The sequence below is a fragment of the Equus asinus genome, chromosome 9 (assembly GCF_041296235.1).
Source record: "Equus asinus isolate D_3611 breed Donkey chromosome 9, EquAss-T2T_v2, whole genome shotgun sequence".
Taxonomy (NCBI): Eukaryota; Metazoa; Chordata; class Mammalia; order Perissodactyla; family Equidae; genus Equus; species Equus asinus.
The window spans coordinates 24469926-24488674 of NC_091798.1; the positions used below are offsets into that span (position 1 = coordinate 24469926).

General features: G+C 41.3%; 2 protein-coding genes across 3 annotated transcripts in view; one reads left to right on the forward strand and one right to left on the reverse strand.

The window, feature by feature from the left end:
• ITK (IL2 inducible T cell kinase) overlaps window positions 1-441 on the reverse strand; it is a 66283-nt gene extending 65842 nt beyond the window's left edge. For both annotated transcript variants that reach the window (XM_070517157.1, XM_014842706.3), the window contains exon 1: window positions 144-441. In XM_070517157.1, coding sequence (XP_070373258.1) covers window positions 144-281 — 138 coding nt within the window. In that variant the 5' untranslated portion in view covers window positions 282-441. The remainder of the gene's footprint in view (window positions 1-143) is intronic.
• Window positions 442-12520: 12079 nt separating this feature from the next.
• GARIN3 (golgi associated RAB2 interactor family member 3) lies at window positions 12521-15086 on the forward strand. Its single transcript, XM_014842705.3, has 2 exons — window positions 12521-13129; window positions 13932-15086. Exons 1-2 carry the CDS (start codon window positions 12521-12523, stop codon window positions 15084-15086), a joined length of 1764 nt encoding a protein of 587 aa, XP_014698191.2.
• Window positions 15087-18749: the final 3663 nt, after the last annotated feature.

Below are 18749 nucleotides of genomic sequence, written 5' to 3' on the forward strand. Positions count from 1 at the left end.
TCTTCTGATTACTCTTACTGTACTTTTTAGGTGTTATAACAAGCATGCACGTGTTCCCTGTGTTCTTATTTTATTCTATGGATTCAGCGCAGTCTAAATATAAAATATTGTTTAAAAAAAAGAGAAACAAAGTGCTCACATACCCCATGACGATCCTCAAAGTACGCCAGGCTGGTTTTGGTTAAAACAAAGAAACGGACTTTAAAGTTCGAGGGAGAAGTTCTTCTCTTTTGTTGGGATTTCTTAATTAGCTGTTCTTCCAGGAGGATAAAGTTGTTCATGATCCAATTCTTGAAAAGTGATGCGCCCAGGGCATCACCCCTTAGCACAACCAGAGGAAACAGCTTCGGCACAAGGAATGCGATGGGGAGGCAGTTGATCTTCAGAGCGTTGTTCAAAGGCAACTTGCCTCCAACGTTATCTTTCTATCAATGTTCAGTCAACATTGCGGAGCCTCTGCTCTGATGTCAAAGGCCATAACCACATCCTTTCGAAATTCACAAAGCCAAGAGGCCTATGTAAAAAATACACATACCCTTTGCTGTATGGTTTGAAAATGAAGAAATGAAAACCCTTAAACTCAAAATGATATGAAGGATTGGAGTTTAATCTTTGTAGTTCCTGGTTTAGCCCATCCAACAGTTAAGGCATGTAGCACAAAGGGTGGGAACATGGGCCCATGGAGCCCATGAGCACCGCTTGTGTATTAGTTTTCTGTTGCTGCAGTAATAAATTATCACAAACTTAGTGGCTCACAAATTTTTTTCTCTCACCGTTCTCTAGTTCAGAGGTCCAAAATGGGTCTCATTGGGCTAAAACCAAGATGTGAGAAGGGTTACATTCCTTTCTGGAAGATCTCTAGGGCGGAATGTGTTTCCTTGCCGTTTCCAGCTTCTAGGACAACCCGCATTCCTTGACTAGTGGCCCTCTTCCTCCATCTTCAAAGCCAACAGCAGCAGGTCAAGTTCTCTCATCCATACAACTGTAACCTCTGCTTCTGCTTCCCCCTTACATATTTAAGGGGACCCTTGAGATTACCCTGAACCTGCTTAGATTATCTAAAATTATCCCCATATTTTAAGGTCATCTTATTAGCAAACGTAATTCCATCTTCTACCTTACTTTCCTTTTGTCATGTAACCTAACATATCCACAATCCAGGAATCAGGACACGGATACCTTTGGGCAGCCATTATTCTACCTGCCACAGTTTGAATTCTGGCTCCACCACCTAACTAGCTGGGAGACTGTAGCCAAATTACTCAAGAGCTCTGAGCCTCAGTTTTCATCTGTGAAAAGGAATAACAGTGCCCCTACACAAGGCACTATAGGGCTGCTCTCTGGCTTCCTTCCAGTCTCATCTCATTCCTTGTTCACGCCTTCTCATGTACTCACTCCAGCCTTCATGGCCGTTCTTCACACCGCTTTGAACATCTGCTTACTTTGCCTGAAAATATCTTCTCTCCCCTACTTTGCCTGCTTAACTCTAAATTATAAATTCCTTATGACCGTTGTAATTGTACATTTTGAAGGGTGATTTTTGGATTAATGTTTGTCTCCTTCACTGGTCTCAAAGCTCTATGATAGTGAGGACTGTGTGTGGTTTTGCTCACCATTATATACTCAGCCACCATCACGGTGCTGGCACATAAAAGGGATGTTTAAGAAAAATGTATTGAATGAATAAAGACCAAACTGGATCAGACAATTAAAAGAGACAATGACCATAAAACACTTAAGAGAAATATATTGAAGGTTTTTATTTTTTTATTTTTATTTTTTGAGGAAGGTTAGCCCTAAGCTAACATCTGCCGCCAATCCTCCTCTTTTTGCGGAGGAAGGCTGGCCCTGAGCTAACATCTGTGCCCATCTTCCTCTACTTTTTATGTGGGACGCCTACACAGCATGGCTTGACAAGCAGTACGTAGGTCCACACTCAGGATCCGAACCAGTAAACTCTGGGCTGCTGAAGCAGAACATGGGAATTTAACCACTGAGCCACCAGGCCAGCCCCTGAAGTTTTTTATTTTTTAAAATTTAAATGAAAGCTCATAGAAGTTTCTCTGCGCTGCAGAGAGATGATTGCTTTTCTATCCCAAAACTTAGTGGAAGAGTAGAAAAGAAATTCTTTACAATGGCACAACAAACAAAGCATGTATGGGCTCTGAAGACAGACGACCTTATGTGGAAATCAGATCTCTGTCACTTACTAAGCTGTTTCTCTTTGAGTAAACTACTCATCCTCGCTGATCCTTAGTCTCCTTGTGTGAGTCCTTTTGAGGGCCGAATCCCATAAACTCTGTGAGTGGTGGGTGCGAGTCATGTATCTTGCCCTAGAATTAGTGCTTAGTTGAAGTGAGTCCTATTTCTAGCATGAAGTAAATAGCCAAGAAGTCTCGGTGTAAGCAGAGATGGCATATACTGGTCAGGGACAAAGAATGAAATAAAACAACCATTATTGCTAAAGAAGAGTTCAATTATCTAAAATTTATTTTTTTAGTGCAAATTACCAGACTACAGTTTAAATTCATTTCATATATTAGATGTCCTGGCATAATCAAGACACTCAGGAGGGTGGGGGAGGGGATAGTTTAAATGATTCCCCCTCCCACATTCGGAGGTTTTAAGGCATATATGTGGAAATACACCGCCCAAAAGATGGAGTATTTTTTTTCCTCTTGAATATGGGCTTGAGACAAGGATTGCTGTTTTCGCCAAATATCTACTCTCCCCTTCTTCTTGGGTAACTGACTCCCTGAAGGTTATCTCGGCATCTGGCCAGCTAGAATAAACACTACATTTTTCAATCATGTGACTGTTTTTTAGCCAATGGAACATAGCAGAAGTGATGCGCACAACTTCCAGGACATGTTCTTAATGGTAGTCATACTCTTTTCCTTCTCTTTTTCTTCCTTCCTACTGACTAGAATGTGGATATGATGGTTGGAGCTGGAGCAGCTTTCTTATATCATGAGGTGAAAACTGCATGTTGGGGACAGTGGAGGGTAAGATAGAAAAATTCAGGGGCCCTGAAGACTTTGGATCCTTCGTGCCAGCCTGAAATCACATTTTTCTTTTTTAACATAAAGAGAAATAAAATTTTGTTTTCTAAGCCCCTGTTATTTTGAAGTTCTATCATGAAGAACAAATGAAATTCTAACTAATACAGTGCTATATTCCAAACTAGATTGTAAACTCCTTTGAGAAGGGTAGATTTATTCACAAACTGTTTTCATTGGGAAAGCGAAATACTATTAGTAGCTGTTGTAATAGGAGCCTTTCACTTGCGAAGTCGCCATGGAGTACAATCATAAGTAATTTTATTCTCCCTCCATAGAGCCTTCAAACCCACTCACTGTGCTTGGTCTTTGTTCCCACCTAAGTGTAACCTTAAGAGGCCCGATATTTCCCCATCACTTCCAGGAAAACATACATAAAAATAAATAATTCCTTTGTTTTGGTTTCTGAAAGTCCAACTCACGGGAGCTAAATTCAACAAGCTCTCACTTACCAAAGATGGAACAATTTGGGCATTAAAATGAACCATAACTGCAATTGATTGAAGAACAATTGAAATGTTAAAATCATGAGTTCATAAGATAGTTGAAAAAAAAATCCCAACCCATTGGTTACTTTCGGAGGATGCCAGAAAACCAATTTATTGTTCTGAAAACCAGAAAACAAAGGAAAAGAATAAAATATATTTCCTGTTTTTCCTTAAGAACTATACCTCCATTTAATAATCAAATATTTAATGAGGGAAAGTCCTTCTTTAGAGAAAAATTCCAATGAATAAATGAAGAAGGAGTAATAGAAATCACCTTTTTGCAGTCCTAATGACATAATTGATCTAGGCAATGATCATCAACGGCTGCTAAAGTAACTATGTGAAAAGCCAATAAGAAAATTTATGATTTATACATTAGACTGACAACACTGTATCACACTGATCAATCTTAACATCACAAAAAGAGAAACAACTAGACATGACATGTCTGCTGATGCAATGTAATCGGAAGTACACAAAACCACCTAAGCAGAACTCTTGCCAAAAAAAAAAAGAATCAAATATTAATCTCATCAAACCTCTAGATGTAAATCCGAGTTTGCAGGAAACATGAGAGATAAAGGAACACAACAAATGACACCATGGAGATGCAATTAGATAACTCCAGAAAACAGAAAATGCTAAAGACAAATGATCCTGTGTCTGCAACAAATGAGTCAGAAGGAGAAGCAATAGATTAAGAGAGTCTTTAAGAGACATATTGAGCATGTGGTGATTTTTGGATTTAGATGCAAACAAGTTAATTGTATAAAGACATTATGACACAATTGGGAAATCAGAACACTGACTGCATATTTGATGATTAAATTATTACTGATTTTTAAAGGTGTGATAATGGCACAGTTCTTACGTTAATAGTGTCATTATGCACAGAAACTTACTGAAATAATTATTGTTAAAATAATAATGTGCTCAAGATTTGCTTTGTTATAATCCAGGGGAAGGGGAGAAATAGGTAGGGGAAGAGATGAAAAATCTTTGTCCATGAGTTTGTCCGTGAGCTGAAGCTGGGTGATAGGTAGGTGAAGGTTCTTTATTCTATTATCCTTACATTGCTGTATGTTTGAAAATTTCCATAATGGAAAGTTAAGAAAAGATAAAGACTGGTCCAGATTAGTGTAATAATCAAAACTCCAAACATACATTAATGAATGCTTTTTTTCTCAACCTAAGCATAGGTCTTCTTCAGGCTTCGATGCATGTTGCCTTTTCCACTACGTCCTAACTCCTCCTCCTTCCCTACACACTAGCCTGGCTCCTGATCCACCCTTTCAGCCTCAGGTCTCGGGGAAGAAAGGAAAAAGGCACAGCATTCAATGAGACTACAGCTGTAAGCTTGGGTTGATGCCCTCTGCATGTGGTGAATACACGCTCGTTACTTTTTCTTTCATGGGAAGGTTTTGTCATGGTCATTATTTTCAGAGGGCTCTGACAGCAGTTCTCTTGGTGAAGGAGATGCCACTCTGACTGGCCAATGAGCCCAGCCCTCAGCTCTTGGGCTTCTGCTGGTCCACCTACCACGTGCCTTCTACTCCTCCAACTCTGATGGGGTCCCTTTGCCCATCTTGGTTGTCGTTGGGTGAATTTTCCTTGAAGATGAACTGCACGTCACTTATTCCTTCCCATGGCTCCAGTGGAAGACTCAGGCATCCTTGCCCTGCCATTGATGGATGTACCACTTGCCCCAAGTGCAGCATCTTCTCCCTCTGACACCAAATAAGCAGCTCGTCCCTAAGCTTTCACCATTACATTTCTCTAAATGGGATTTAGACACCAGTCCTTGTCTCCTAAACTCTCCAAGGCTTATGTCAAGCTCACGGAGGAGCCCCTTAAAGTCCCTGTCCCTTGGCTTCTGGCGGATGCAAGCACCCCCTCTCCTTCTGCCTGGGTGGGTTGTTAGAGGAAATGCATAGCACACCCAAATCTCTCTCTTGATTTTTCAAGTCTTGTTTTCTAAAGGCTAGAGGTGGGCGAACACTATTACCGGCAGAACCTGTTTTGCTTCTTATTGCGTCAAGCATAGAAGATATAGTCCTCTATTTTAAGATAGGAAAGTACTTGATTCCTTTAATTATATTATTGTAGGTCTTTGTGGCGTCAACTGAAACTAAGTTGGAAAAGCCTCATTTAACATCTTATAGCAAAGAAAAAACCTATTCAACCTGGCACTACTGGATCCAGGTGCTTAAACAATGACATCAGAAATTTTGATTATCATTTCTTAGTTTTGTATTGGTTTCACTCCTGGGCAGGCTTTCTTCCATAACAGCAAAATGGCTGCCAGGAGTTATAAGTTGACATTTTACTAGTGAAACTGGATTCTTTTTCCTAACAGTTCCAGTGAAAGTCTCAAAACTGTGAATCATTGGCCTGGCTTGGGTGACATGGTCCCACGTAGCTCAATCATTACGGCCACAGCAATGGAATATTCTGTTGTCTATTTCGAGGCTGCGTCCACTCCTGGATTTGGGGGTGGGACAGAGTCAGCCCTAGCCAACCACATGGGCTGAGAGTAGGGAGAGGTGGTCCTCCAAAGGAACCCCAGGGTATTGCCACTAGAGATGGTCGAATGGATGCCAACACATCAATAAATGATCTCACCCTTTCACTGACCTAAAGCCCATCTTCGTTGCTTTATCATTTGAGGCCCTACAATTCCAGTCCTCTTCTCTGCTCCAGGGAATAGCCATTTAGATAAGTGAAGATGCTTCTTATATAACTCCAGAGCCCTCTTGTGTGCAGGCCAAAGAGATCCTTTAACTGTCCTCTTAGGACGTGGCTTTGAAGCCCTTTAATTTCCCTGTGGTTCTCACCCAAGCTTGATCGTTTATTTGTATCTGTTTAAGAGCAATACCCAGAATCTTTTGGTGATTATGTAGTCTCTTTCTTCTGAAAAAGTAAAAAAAAATCCTTATTCCTTCTAGAGCTATCAATCCTACAGAAAAAAAATAGCATGAGCACGTAGAGATATACGCACAAAATGTTCAATGCAGTGTCGTTTGTAATGGAAATGATCTATGTGTGCATCACTTGTGTTGGTTAAATAATCTATGGTGCATTCATTCAATGGAACACTACAAGATCATGAAAATGAATAAAGTATATCCGTAATGTATTACCCTAAAAAATTACAAGATACATTGTTAAGATAGAAAAGGTGCAGACCAATACTCATGGCATAATCCTATTTTTACACCAAAGCCTTTTTTGTTTGTATTCAGGTATATGTGTATGCATAGGGCAACGTCAGGAAGTTTACATATCAAACTCCCAATAAATGGAGCTGGAAATGTAGAGAGATGTTTCACTTTTTGACTCATATAATTTAAAAAGACAATATTGTGGGAGAATTTTTTATCTTCCAATTTAAAATAAAAGAAAAATATGTCTTTTGCAGAAATCCTTGGATTGATTAGTAGAAGACTGATAACTGAGGTGGCCAGGAAGCTTAGGGCTAATTTTTTGAAATATGTATATACTTCTGGCTATGAAAGTAAAATATACTCTCTTCCTGGAAAAAGACCCGCAAACAGAAAAAAGTAGCAATCACTTCTGGTCTTATCCCTCAGAGAAAATCAATGTCAATGTTTATTGTACGTTCTTCTAGTATTTTCTCAGAGTCAAATTCAATATTTAATTGCAATAATCATCTTATCCCATTTCCTGGGTCGTTTATCTCTCTCTACCTACATACAGTTTTTGATTTTTATTTTTAATGTTAACTCTTTTATTACTTGTGCGTGTATTTAATTGCAAGCTTCTTTGGTATAACATGAAAGAAATACGCACATAGACCGAGATGGGACATTTCATGGCTTATAAACTTAGCAACATTGGAAGCCGAGAGAGGGAAACAATTATAAGTGATGAGCAGGACAGAATTTGGTCTCAGAGTGAGGCTAAATATGGCTGAGCAGGACAGAAACAAGAAGGGAACAGATAGTGTAGGAGGGGAAGAGATGACGCTAGCTGGATCACAATGTTGAGAAATAAAATTATTTACATCACCTGTCTGGCTGCTTTTATGTATACCAGCTCATTTTCTTTTTAAACCCAAGGTAGAGGCAAACTGCTTTGCATACCGGCCCTCAGGGGAAGAGTCTAGGAGGCTGTGGTCTTTTTTGATAGCAGAAGGTAAGGCAGAAATCAGGTTGGCTTCCTGAAGTCCTAGGTACCTAGGCTAACCGCAGCTCATCCCACGCCGCCTCGGCTTAGCAGCATCGACATAAAAGTACTGTGGATTATATTTTAGGCTGGGGGATTTACCCGGCAGACACATCTTGTGTACAGTATGGAAATCTCCCCACCCTCACATCCTGCCTAGCTCACAGTACCTTCTCAGGTGGCATACTCGTTGAAAAGGCTATGTAGCTGCCTGCTTGTCTTGTTTTTCAAAATAATAGATGAGGAACAAAAGTTATTGACTTGAAACTTCTTCCCATGATAAACATGTAGACTTCAACCACCCATAATTTTGTATGTCTATATATTCTCAGTACATCATGTACAGTGTTTTGTGCTTTCACTCTTCACATCTCGTCAATCTTACACCAATTTAAAACGCACAGAAAACCATCTTTAGAATTGTGGTTTCGGCAGTTTTTCTTCTTACACAACATTGTTGGTTTTAAATATTGTGATGAGAATTATTAGATCTGCCATTCATTCAACTCATTCACTATGACTCTATCACGGATTTAATTGTCCTCCTGTTTTGTTCTCTGTTTCTTCAGTGTGTGTTTCTGTTGGATGGTAAGCTTTCTGAGCTTAGAATGATGGTTTATACATGCTCTACTATATTCCCTGTTCAGTAAAATTATCCAAAACTTGTGAATAAAAAAATTGTAAAGCAGGAAACATGTACTTTCAATGTCATATTAAAACATTATTTAACATGACTGCCTGAGGATTATTTAATTATCTAAGAGAAGGAAGTAAGACAATGTGGTTGGATCAATAAGTCAAGAATGAAGTATTGCTATTTATAATTTTTAACAGCTTTATTGAGATACATTTCACATACCATGAAATTCATCCACTGTAAGTCTACAGTTCAGTAGCTTTTAGTATATTCACAGACTAGTGTAACTGTCACAACGTAATTTTAGAACCTTTTCAACACCCCAAGAAGGCTATTATTGATTAAAGTCTCAGACTCTGTGAAGTTCTATAATAACTTACAGATTTTCGTTTAGAAGAGATGCAAATGATTTCTATTGAGTAGAAAAGATAACCCCAAAGGATATGATTTTATGGCCCTGTAGAAACTTAACCAGTTTGTATCTAACCTGGCATTATTAGCCCACATTCTGTCTCCACTGCCAATGTTTACTCCTCTAATTCACCTTTGAACCAGCTTTACCATCCTGCTGACTCCCTCACTGATGACTTAATTAAATCTTTGAAATGTTTTCATTCCATATTTGTATGAGAGTCATGTTTAAAAATTTTTGAAACGTATTTTGACAACCTAAGTCCTCTTAGCATAATGATAGTCACACAGTGGGCAATCAATAAATACATCTTGACTTACTGATCTCTGTTTTTTTGATAGGGAAGGTGTCAGACTTTTAAACTTTGGGGGTAAAGACTAAATTTTCAAAAGATCTTAAAGAAAACTCAGAAAATGCATTTTGAATGATATTTTGTATTTTGCTTCTCAAATTCTGAAATTTTGGGGCAGAGGAAGTTAAATTTGAATTAAGCTATTTATTTACTTCTTTTCTAGATCAAGACTTGAATTAATGAATATTCTAACAATATAATTTTACTGGCACGACATGATAAATATGTAGACTTCAACCATCCATAATTTTGTATGTCTATATATTCTCAGTACATCATGTACAGTGTTTTGTGTTTTCACTCTTCACATTTCTTCAATCTTACACCAATTTAAAATGCACAGAAAACCATTTTTAGAATTGTGGTTTCGGCAGTTTTTCTTCTTACAAAACATTGTTGGTTTTAACTATTGTGATAAGAGTTATTAGGTCCGCCATTCATTCAACTCACTTACTATGACTCTATCATGGATTTAATTGTCCTCCTGTTTTGTTCTCTGTTTCTTCATGTCATGGCACGACATTATATAAATCTATAAACTTAAAATATTATTTATTTTTGTGTAAGTAGTATATACAATGGAAAAATATCTTGAGGGTATAGAAGAGAATGCCCTGGAAAACTAAGTCTCCAGCCCACCGTTTCCCTTAGCCAACAAGCTGCTCCTCTTACCAGTTTTCTCTGCATCCTCTCACACGTACACACATACACACATTTTAAAATCTTTTATTCAAAAATATATGGCATACCATATGTGCTGTTTTGCAACTTGCTTTTTTAAATTACTAATATTTATTGAAAATTGTTCAACATCAGCATACATAATAATTGCCTCAATCAAAACATGTCTAGTAGCTGATCACTTCTCACTGCTTTCACCACTACCACATGTCTTACCCATCATCGTCTCTACAGGAGTCACCCAGTCTCCACTTCAGACCCCCTGCACCTGTACCATCTCTTTTCAACATGGCGGCCAGAATGATCCTCTCTCTCTATAGTTCAGATCACCTCCCATTTAGAGCAAAGCCAATGAGCTTGCAATGCCCTACAAGGTCCATCCCATATGATCTGCTCCCCGCCCCTCACCACAATTGCCTCTTGGCTTCATCTCCAACCACTCTCCCTCACTCCACTCTTGTCACTGTAGCCCCACTGGTGTTCCTCTAACACATCAAGCATGCTCCTACCTCAGGATCTTGGCCTTTGCCATTCCCTCTGACTGTGCGGCTACTGTCCCAGACACCCGTGTGGCTTTCTCCCTGACTTTTTTAGGTCTTTGCTCAGAGTCACTTCTTGTTGAGCCTTTTTTGACCACTGCCTCCAGCTCCCTACCCCTTGCCCCCACTCCCATCCCACTTGCTTACCTAGTCTTTTCTTTATAGTGCTTATCAGCATTGGGCATACCATATATCTTACTCATTTATTGTATACATGAAGCTCCATGAGAGTGAGGATATTTGTTTTGTCCACTGCTGTATTCCTAGCACCTAGAACAGAACCTACTACAAAGTAGGCACTTAATAATATTAATTAAATGAATGGATGAATTTATGCTGCATAGTGCTTGTGCATTTGTGTTCTGTTTGTGTGACCAAGTCTAACGTAGTTTAACCATTGCCACATTTGGGGACTTCCATATGCTTTTGGTCTCTTATGACCTTGATGAAGTTGATTAACTTCTCTGAGCTTTGATTTCCTCCCCTATAAAACAGCAATGGTAGTTGTACCTACATTTTATAGGGCTCTTGTGAGGATTAAATTTTTTAAAAACCGTAAAGTGGTTAGCACCATGCCTGGCTTGTAGTAAGTTCTGAATAATACGATTATGATTTCTCTCATTATTAATCATTCATCAGAAATGAACTTGAGAGAAGAATATGGTTGAGTATAATACAGAAAAAACTTACTTCTTATTTTTAAACCTAATAGTGTTAACTTTTAGTAATTATCTCCATATAGAATACAAGCCACTTTGTTCTATTTTGGAGAAATCATTTTACATCTTTAGAAAAACATTTTAGCTCTTCAGAGCTAGAGAACTTTATCTTCACACTTCCATTTTATAGCTGGTCCCCAAAATAGTACTTGCTCATTAAATTTTGTTGACTAAATGAATAGAAGAATGGATTTCAGTGGGCACAAGCAAGTTCATATTAATTGAAAAGCTGCCATGTGCAGGTACTGCAGTAGGCACTGGGGATAGAAAAAAGAACATTATGGGGGTTGAAGTTAATTTCAAGACCTTCACATAGTAATCGTTGAGTTTGGGGGATATATTTTTATTTCAGAAGTTGTTTTCTAACTGGGGGAGGGGGAATTTGGATTCATCACCTTGTAACAAAGAAAGAAAACTCCAGAAAGAGGTCTTTGCCATAATCTCTCTGAAGAGCTTTTCAAAGAAACGAAACATCAATGGTTTCTCAGGTAGACATCAAGAGCAAAGCAGCAGGCATACCAGTGTGGGAAATCCTATGGTGATTCAAGACCTCTACGAATTCCTGTGGTTCCCAGTAAGTCCCCACTCGTACTGCTAACTGCAAATGATTCCATATTTGGTGCAGAATGAGAGCGAAATGGTGAGCCATGCAGCTTGAGACAGAGAAAAAGCCCTTACCTGAGTCACGAGACCTGGAATTGAATTCAGCTGTGCATTCGGACCCCGAGCAAGATCATCCTGAGCCTCAATTCCTTGCCATAAAATTACAGTTTTAAACATTAGCTTCCATCAAATGATAAAATGGGTGAGAAAATCGTCCACACCCTGGAAATCACTGTGCAAATGGGACTCTGTTTCTTATAGGTAGCAGAAGCCCCTTTGGACCATTCATTCAACAACTTTTTCTGAGTTCTGGCCAGCACCAGGCTATGCACTGTGAACATGGACAACAGCAACCCCGAGAGGATCCTTCCCCTTATCAAGCGCATAATCCACTTCCAGGATTTTATCCTTAGGAAATAATTCAACTGATGCAGAAGCATGTTTGCAGGAAGATGATCATTGCAGGGATACCAACAACAAGGAAACTGGAAACAATCCTGATATTTACAAAAGTGGAACGTTTTCATATATTTTGCATCCCAACATTGTGATTAGAAAGAATATCCAGTCTACCCACGCCTACACCCTGGCAGGGTCAGCCTGTCCCCTGTGGAGCTGGTGGTTTGTTTGAAGGGAGGCTGGTGACCCTGCCCCAGGGGGTGGCTGCTTAGAGGGACAAAGGGATGTGTGATGGTGACAGGTCACAAAGGACAGCGGAGGATAAATGTGGTGGTCTGAGGAGATGTAAGCAGAGCCCTGCAGGGAGATGGGCAGTTGCCTTCACTCCAGCTCTCTCTCAGGGACTTAATTTGTGCCTGGCGGAGCTGTCTGAAATGAAGAGAACTATGAGCAGTGAATGTTTGTTACCTTATTACACAGCCCAAAGTTACCGTTCAATGGGCGTGTTCAACACCTCCATGGGAGATCTGCAGCGACAACTGAACAAGGGAGGAGAGTATGATATTTTCAAGTACGCACCAATGTTTGAGAGTGATTTTATCCAGATCAGCAAAAAAGGAGAGGTGATTGATGTACACAACCGTGTCCGAATGGTGACTGTGGGCATTGCATCCACCAGCCCCGTCCTTCCATTACCTGACGTCATGCTGCTGGCCCGACCAACTAAAGTCTGTGAGGAGCATGCCAGACCCGCCCGGCCCACCAGGAGGAGAGGTCACAAGGCCACAAAGACCCTAGAGCTCACCAGGCTGCTTCCCTTGAAGTTTGTCAAGATCTCCATCCATGATCGTGAGAAACAGCAGCTGCGCCTAAAGCTTGCCACTGGCCGTACTTTTTATCTGCAGCTGTGTCCCTCTTCAGATGCACGAGAAGACCTCTTCTGCTATTGGGAAAAACTTGTCTACCTCCTGAGACCACCAGTGGAGAGTTTCAGCAGTACGCCGACACTCCAAACTACAGATGCAGTGACCACAGATGATGACAAATGCCTAGTGGTAAGCATCTACAGAGACTCAAGAAAATGAGGCAGGGTGCTTTGGGAGGGCAGCTCTAAGCTGGTCCCACAAAGCCTTTGGTGCTCTCTGAGGCTCACCTGGGAAATGTATTCCATTTTCTAAAAAGCTCAGGGCCAAATGAGCCACCACTACGGGACTCACTACTCTGGGGAGGTTCCTAGTGCTTCTCTAAATTGCCCCACAAGGCCAAACTTCAGAGACCTTAGGTATCAGCTGCTCTGGTCTCATACCCAGGGTTGTAATCCCTTCTACAGCATCCTGATTGCCCAGTCTCTTCTTAAACACTTGCCCCAACCTGGGTAGTCTCCTCAGTTGTGAAACATCATTAACAATTAAGAATTCCTTCTTTCATTCTGTCTCCCTGTGACTACCATGTGCTGATTAAAATTGATACAACCTGCATGTGTGTCTGCACATGCACAATTTGTTTTAGCAGCCACCAAAATGTGAAATGTGTAGATCCTGTGACCCAGCAATCCCACTTCTAGGAATCTGTCCTGCAGACAGATAAGCACAAATGTGTAAAATAAAGGTGTATGAGGATAGGGAATTGCATCAGCACTTTTCCTAGCACTGGGATTGTTCAAGCAAAACTGAGTGACCCTTTGACAGGGTGCTCTAGATAGGATCTTGCATCCAATGGGAGATTAGACTTGATTTCAAAGGCTCTTCTAATTATAAGCCCTTGATTTGCCCAGCATCAGGATGAGAGAGGAGCAGACAGTTCTGGTCTCACTTTCTGTCATCTCTATTTTACCTGCCTCTCCTCCCCTTGGCACAGACCACAGAGCACCACGGAGAAGGAGACCAGGATGAGTTTAGACTTCACAAGCTTCGTGACGTGTCTGGAGCCAGCTCTTCTGCTTATGTTGGAGGAGAGGGAATCCCTCATGCCCCTCAAAGAATGACCAGGTCACCTATAGACATGAAAACTCCAGGGACGGCCAAAGGGGCAGCCACAAGCGTGGCAATAGCAGGGACAGCAACAAGCCCTGCAGCAGGCGCTGTGAGCCTAGCAGCAACCAAGAGTGGAGGTACAGGCCAGGTAAACACGGCCCTGGCAGGAGCCGCCACCAAGGGTCCAGGAGAAAGTGGATCTAGCAAGGCCATTGCAGGTGCTGCCAACATATCTTCAGAGAGTACGAATGTGGTCTTGGTGGGTGCTGCAAGTACATCTTCGCTAGGTACTTCCACTGGAACGACGGGGGCTGTCAGTGTCTCCCCAGAGAGCAGCACAAGTATAGTGTTTGCAGGTGCGCTGATGACCAACAAGCCTGCTGCAGAAAGAGCTGAAGGCCCCGCAATAGCACCCCTCGTGTCAACCTTGCAGAGTGAAGGCTATATGAGTGAACGGGATGGAAGCCAGAAGGTCTCCCAGCCCAACACTGAAGTCCGGAAGGAAAGAAGGGAGAGAAGAGAAAAGAAGGACAGAACTACCACTAGGAAAACTTCCCGTCACCACAGGACAGGTGAAAGTCACCACAGGACAGGAGGGGACAAGTCGACCAAGAAATCATCCTCCCACCGTTCCTTATCTAGCCATGGAAAAGCAAGAGATGACAAAAAAGAAAGAGGACAGAGCAACAAAAGGGGCAGAGGACGCAGCTCTCACAAGAGTGCCAGTCACGGCTCCACTGCAAAGGAGTCAAGGAGAGCTCACAAATTGGGGAAGAGCAGATCTGCAACCAGTTCAGGAACTGTAAGTAAGCAATCCAGTAGGATTGGCTCTTTCTTCAGGAGCTTCAGAGTCATTCCTGGTTCAAAAGCAGTGGTCACAAAACGCGATACAGAGGTAGACATTGTGGCTAAGACAGTAGAGAAGTGCAACATAGAGGCCAAATTGGAGAAAACCCCGGATGGCAAGGATGTGGAGATCTGTGGTACCATGACATCTGAGACGATGGAGACAATAATCATTGAAGCCAAATCCGTTTAAATAGGAGTCAGGGCAGGAAGCTGCAATGGAGAGCAGCCTCAAGGAATATCCCTAGAGAGTCAATTCCAGCTTTCTTTAATAAAGGAAATTGTACAACTCTAAAAGAAATGCTATCTTCTGTTTGAATTTCTATGCCCCCTAGTCTGGTAGTGACCTCACAGTGGCTTCTGTGATGTGAACTGTGCTGCAGCCTGAGACCCCAGCCTCCCATCAAGCAGAACCCCACCTCGCATCCATGCCGTGCAGAGCCAATGAGCGCACTACCTTGCCTCAACCCCTTGCTGCCTTTGGTTTCCCCAAGACTATGGCTGCAAGTCACAGACTATGAGCTGGCAAGCATCACCACTACCATGTCCCCATGCCCTTCTTCCTCTCCACCCTGCAGGTCCCTGAATATGGACATTCAGTCCAATCTTTACACAGGGAAGACAGAACTCATGTCTCCTCAGGAAATAATCAGGGGAGGAAAGGCGGGGTGCAATAGCATTTGTATGCAACCAGAATAGTGAAGGTTCTAGATCAGGAATTGGCGTCTGAGGGCCAAATCTTGCCAACTGCCTGGTTTTGTAAATAAAGTTTTATTGGAACATAGACAAGAGCCATTCATTTACATATCATCTATGGCTACTTTCACATTAAAAAGACAGATTTGAGTAGTTGCAACAGAAATTATACGGTCTGAAAAGTCTAAAATATTTATTATCTGGCACTTCACAGAAAAGGTTTGCCCACCCTGGATCTAATCTTAACAATTCTCCTTCCCCCTGGGTATATACTCTGGAGAAACTCTCACATGTGCTTGCCAGGAAACAACTAGCAGAACGTTTATGGGAAATTGATTTGTAATAGCAAAACTCTGGAAACAGCCCAAATACTCATTGAACAGAATCAATAAATTGTAGTATATGCCTACCGTGCATATTATGCAGCAGTGAAAACGAACAGTAGCCATACATGTTGCCCTGGGTGACTCTTACGTAATGGTGAATAGAAAAGCAAATCAGAAAAATACGTACGATACACTTCCACTTGTAGAACAGTTCAAAAACAAGATCAAACAATATGTTTGGGGGTACATATTTGCTAAAAGTGTAGAGAAGAACAAGGAAATGAGAAACACGAAATTGTATATAGATATCTATAGAGTACAAAAGAGGGAGGGGTGATCTGGGAGGTACACACAAAGAGCTTCAACAGAGTGGGGAGTGTTCTATTAAGCAAAGGGGTGAGTCCATGGTAATTTATTATTGTATCTTTTTTATTTTAACCTCTCCGAAATCAGGCTGGTTTTCAAATTGCTGTCAGCCAGGTGGCAGTCACTGCCTTAGAAACAGCCAGTTTATCTCACTTATGTTTTCCTTTTAATATATGCACAAGAGAGATAGATGACAAAATATCTGTCTTAAAGCTATCTTTCAACAAATATAAAATAAAAATTCTAAGTGACAAATACTCACAATCTAGGGACATGGAAAAGCTTTAAATATATTGTTAAGAGATAATACAATAATCCAAAATGCTGTGTACTAATGAACTATGTAAATTATGTATGCATGGGGAAAGTAATTCCAAAAATAAAAAATCATACTACACTAGAAATGAGATTATAAACTGTAAAAATTGTAAAAAAAGAAAGTATGTTGTCTTTTCAATTTAAAAAAAGTTGTAAGTAAATTTCATGAGTTTATGAAAATCATTAAATTGTTAACTGCAGATGACAAAAGTTGGATTTACGAAAAATGATTCTGAGAACTACGTGTGTTTATATGACCCTGGGGGTCATCTGCCCAGCCTTGCAATTCTTTGCTCATTCTCCTCTGTGTGAATAGTGTCTACCAGGATGGAATTTGGGTTTCCAGTAAAATGAAGGGACTTTCTCCACAGAGCAAGTGTGTGTGGTAGAGGGGAGGAGGTGAGAAACAAGGTACTCCGGGAGGACTAGTGGTTTGGGAGTATCAGGGGAGGCCCTTCTTGGTTGCTCTGGTGAGTGGTTGGAAAATCCCACCTTGTGATTTCTGATATACAAAGACCAATAGATACTGGGGATCAAGGTGTCCTTGGAGTTGACTCTTGAAGCAGTGGGCACAGGTAGAAGGAGAGAAAGAGACATATTCTCAAAGAGCTTAGAGGGGCTTTGGGGAAGCTTTCTGGGAATGCGAGAGGTTTTAGGGTAGAGGAGAGAGACAGAGGTGAACTCTTTCCAAAGCCTTTCATTCAGAGCCCCAAATTTACACTATGCCAGAGGCTGAATTATCCTCGCTACATATGGCTCGAACTCATGAATCTGTAGCCCCTGGCTTTATCGTTCGTCCTTCTCTGAGCTTTGCTTTGTACACTCCCACTCCCATACCCCAAAGGGCTTCTTTAACAGGAACCTAGTTTGTCCACCATGCAGGGTGTTAGCTCAGCAGACCCACAATTTATACAAACGCCACTGAAGTAAAGTGGAGGTGGGGACTTGCCCACCACAACGTGCTCTGCCAGGCACTTTCTCTGCATTTCCTTTTCTATCTGACAGTTCATCAAGAGATGTATGCATATAAATACCTATGTATTTCAAAGCAACAGCTCTCTTCCTCTGGAGGGAGATATCAATTGGGGTATCAGGGCAATATACCCTATCAGATAAAGGCCAATATTTTTGACAGCAATATTCATCACCATGGTAGCAATTTTGCTGCTGCATAAACAAAGACATAATGGATGGTTGATTAACCAGTGTCCCAAACTTAAAGTTTGGCACACATACACACATATATACAAAAGATGAGAAAGGGATCTTTTGCCGAAAGCAAAATAAGGTCATTCAGGGAGCTGCTGTGATGGAGTGGAGTCTTTCAGATAGAAGAAAGATGTGCTATGGTGGGAAGAAGTAAGGTGCCTCAAAATATCGAAGGCAGTATCATGACTGGCAGGGTAAGAGTGATGAGGGAGACGCTGGAGAATGCAGCAGGGGACAGGCCAAAAAAGGCTTTGAGGTTCATGTAAAGGATTTTGAATTCTGACCTTAAGGTAACAGGATGCCACTGAGATGTTTTAAATAGAGGAGTGGCTTGATCAAATTTGTACTTTGTAAACGGCACCGTGGTGGCTGTGAAGAGAAATATTTGGGGAGGGATTGTTAATATGTGACCTTATGTCATGTCCTGTCTTTTGCCACAGGATCTATAAAATGAGGAGATTGGAGGGGATGTTTTGAAAGACACTTTTCCTTTTGAAATATCCATATGGGTTGGACAGTTCTTCAAGGAGGGACTTGTGGCCCCAGCTGCAGGGAGTGCTGCCCATGGACAGCCTTCAGCTGGTAGTGAGTTTGGAAATTGCCTCGGCTTCAGAGAACTCCCTCACTGAAGGTAACGCTCTTCCCAGACCGCACAACAAGAACTGACTGATGTGGAGAGTGAAGGTCTGGCCATCTTAACCCAAGGCAGACCAACTCTGAAGGGCCACTCTAGTTTGAGAGCTCCCCACAGAGCCTGCATCACAGCTTGACTTCTCCCTCTGTGCACCCCTGCTTCCAGCACTTCCCTTCCACAGGTGCTACTCCTAAGGGTACTTCCTAATAAACATCCTTCTCACAAAAATCCATCTCAAAATCTGCTTCTTGGAGAACACGATCTGTGACACTGTGCTCCTGTAATGTGCTGTGGTCTCCTCCTCTGA

What these genes read in the sequence shown, in the direction of transcription:
- GARIN3 (XM_014842705.3), top strand. Translation starts at nt 12,521, where the DNA reads ATGAGCAGTGAATGTTTGTTACCTTATTACACAGCCCAAAGTTACCGT. An exon ending in ATGATGACAAATGCCTAGTG is followed by an intron (nt 13,130 to 13,931) that starts GTAAGCATCTAC and finishes CCCTTGGCACAG; the next exon opens with ACCACAGAGCACCACGGAGA.